The sequence below is a fragment of the Charadrius vociferus genome, unplaced genomic scaffold (assembly GCF_000708025.1).
Source record: "Charadrius vociferus isolate BGI_N301 unplaced genomic scaffold, ASM70802v2 scaffold141, whole genome shotgun sequence".
Classification (NCBI taxonomy): Eukaryota; Metazoa; Chordata; class Aves; order Charadriiformes; family Charadriidae; genus Charadrius; species Charadrius vociferus.
The window spans coordinates 1,635,248-1,637,959 of record NW_009647743.1 but is presented as its reverse complement, the minus strand read 5'-3'; the positions used below and the strand labels follow the sequence as shown (position 1 = coordinate 1,637,959).

General features: G+C 36.9%; 1 protein-coding gene across 1 annotated transcript in view; it reads left to right on the top strand.

The window, feature by feature from the left end:
• The first annotated feature begins 1,002 nt into the window (after positions 1–1,002).
• The window catches only part of WDR17 (WD repeat domain 17), a 50,413-nt gene continuing 48,703 nt past the window's right edge, over positions 1,003–2,712 (top strand). The window contains exon 1 of the mRNA XM_009882008.1: positions 1,003–1,068. Within this exon, the coding sequence (XP_009880310.1) occupies positions 1,003–1,068 (66 nt within the window). The remainder of the gene's footprint in view (positions 1,069–2,712) is intronic.

Sequence of the window (2,712 nt, the reverse complement as noted above, 5' to 3'; positions counted from 1 at the left end):
GCCTCCATAATCTCTGTTGAGGATTTGATAATTGCTGCAACCACACGGTCGGGAAGATTTCTGTGATAATGTCTCCTAAACAGCACAGCTGATGAAGCGTGCTGCTGCAGCACTGAATGGTGGCGTGAGCAATACAGCTTTTATTCCTCTTTTTACCTCTCGTTTTCAGTGGTATAATGCACTGGGAAATCTGAGGTGAAAGTTAAGAGTATACCAGAAAACGATAACTAGCTGCAGAAAGAATAAATACAGTCAGATACGTGTAATTCTCCCAAGGGAGAGAGAAGCAGCAGATGCATTCCGATGAATTAGTGAAAATTAGGCTTTTTAAATTTTCCAGCCAGTGCTGATGGCAGTAGCTGAGCCCTTCGGTCTCTGCTGGCTGCGAACAAGGGAGATGCAGGTCTTTTTTTTCCTTTCCTTTTTTTTCCCTTTTTAAAAAAAGTGGTAAACATAACATGTTCGGCACTTGTGATAATTATGGCCCCTCCTACTGTGCCAATCGAAACCACTCCCTACATAACCAAAACATGTCACTCCCCGTGATTCTGAAGGCATTTTACATTTCAGTACCAGCTTTTGTGCACTGAGCCACGTTTCTTACAGACAGTACATTTGAAAAAAAGGAAAAGAATATTTTAGGAGACCAGTGAGAATGACTCAAACAGCACCACATTTTCAGAGCTCAGAAGCAGTGTAAAATCAAGCTTGAAACACTAATCTGCTTGAATTTAAAATACTGGAATATATAATCTAGTAATTGTTTTAGCGTTGATTACCATTTTCCAGTTCAGAATCCAATACATAGGGCATTTAAATTGCTGCTGAAAGTATTTCAGATTATGTATTTATGAATGTAAAGCTTTATTCATATCAAATTGTATCACGTAGTTCAGATCTTTGGGTAGCTTATTGGAGTTTTGAAGTAAATTTTAACACAGGACTCATTGTACTTACATGTGTTCAGGTTCTGTATTTTTTATTTCAACTGTGCCTTCTGTCATGGCTTGGATGACTTATATTTCCCACTGGTTTGATGAAGATGATTGGTATGAAGGACAACAACGAGTAAGAATTGTTTAAATTAATATTTTCTCTTTCACTTCCTTTATATTTTTCTTCTTTAAGCTGCTGTTAATTATATTACTAGTACCGAAAGTTATATTCCCATAGTGATACTAAGAAGGGATTTTTAGTAGTTTTGATGAGGTCCTGAATCACAGATAAGCACATCTAAACTGAGTTTTTTGAAAATTAATGTTGCTAGCTGGATAAAAGGTATTGGAAGTTTGGTGGCTGTCTGCTTGCATTTTTTAGATTGCATAATTTAATGAGTAGTAATTCTTCAGTACGTAATGAGATAAAAATGAAGCATTTAACTTTATTGTGTTAGGAGGAATTAATATACTGTGCATGGAGTAAACTAAAATAATTATGAGCAGTAATTGAGTAAAACAAAAATATTTGGGAGATGTCAAATTCCCCTAGGGTCATTGCCAAGTTGTACCTTGGCTATCTGTATATTTTTATTAATGTTTTTCCAAGGAGAAAGAGTCGTTACTATGGCAACCTTTGCAGGATTTCTTGGCTTTTTTTAACGTTTATTAACTGCATGCCTTGGGCAAGCTTGATCTACTGCTGCTTTCACAGACTGATGGTGGGAAGTGAATATAAGTCACATTTCTTTCACTGCATCAAGCTCCTTTATGTAACGATGTATTTCTGTATTTTCTGTTTCTCATTTTGATAATATATTCTCAGCTCTTGAATCAGAACGCAGGAGGTGCTACCGAAACACAAGGGCCGGCAGCTGCTCTAATTGTATTATTGTCTGTTGCTTGATAATTCCAGTCGTATGCTCATAAGGATTAAAAATTAGTGGAGTTTAATACTTTTCCACTGTTCTCTTTTTACATGTCACTCATGGTAGGAATGTGTCAGAATTTAATAGCTGCTTGTCAGGGATTCTTGAGCTGAAATCAGAAGTGTCGTCTTGGCGATTTGCCGGCAGAAAAGCAATCCTCCCATGGTTGTGGTGGCTCTGGGTTGGAAAATGAGAACAGAATTCTTACAGAGGCTCTTAGGTGCTTTATACTGAGATCAGACGTGGTTGTGTGTATTTCTTTGTAGTACATACAGCATGTGAAAACTAATTTTCTGGTACGGTATGACTAACCAATGCTCTGTAGGTGATGGTTTTGTTACTGCTGCCAGATATGATGGCTCGGGTTGATTAGGTACCTAGCTCAACATTGCTGGTGGTTTATTGCTAGAAATACCAGCATTTCTCCATGCTCTGTTTCAAACCCTGGTATTGCTCTTTAGATTATCTTGTTAATGTTGCACAATCAAGGATATTCTAGTTAAACTGTACAAGTAGTGTAGTCAAGACAGTCAAAAGCACTCCTTTGTAATCCCAAATTATGATTATTTTTTTTAATGTTAAATTGTTGGTCTTAGTTTTTCCTAAGCAGGGTATCTATCTTGGATGAATATATTTGGTTTTAATTTCAAATAAGTGTTTGTTTCTATAAAATACAGTCTCGGGCTGTGATTTCAAATCCAAACTTTTTCCAAACTTCAGTGAGAAGTCCACAACTTCTTCCTCCGTGAAGCCAGAGATACTGTGGTTAAATCAATTCCAGTAGTAATTTGGCTCTGAGTTTATTGTGGAGGTTTAAAATGGCTGTGAACACTCGTAGATCACTTGTT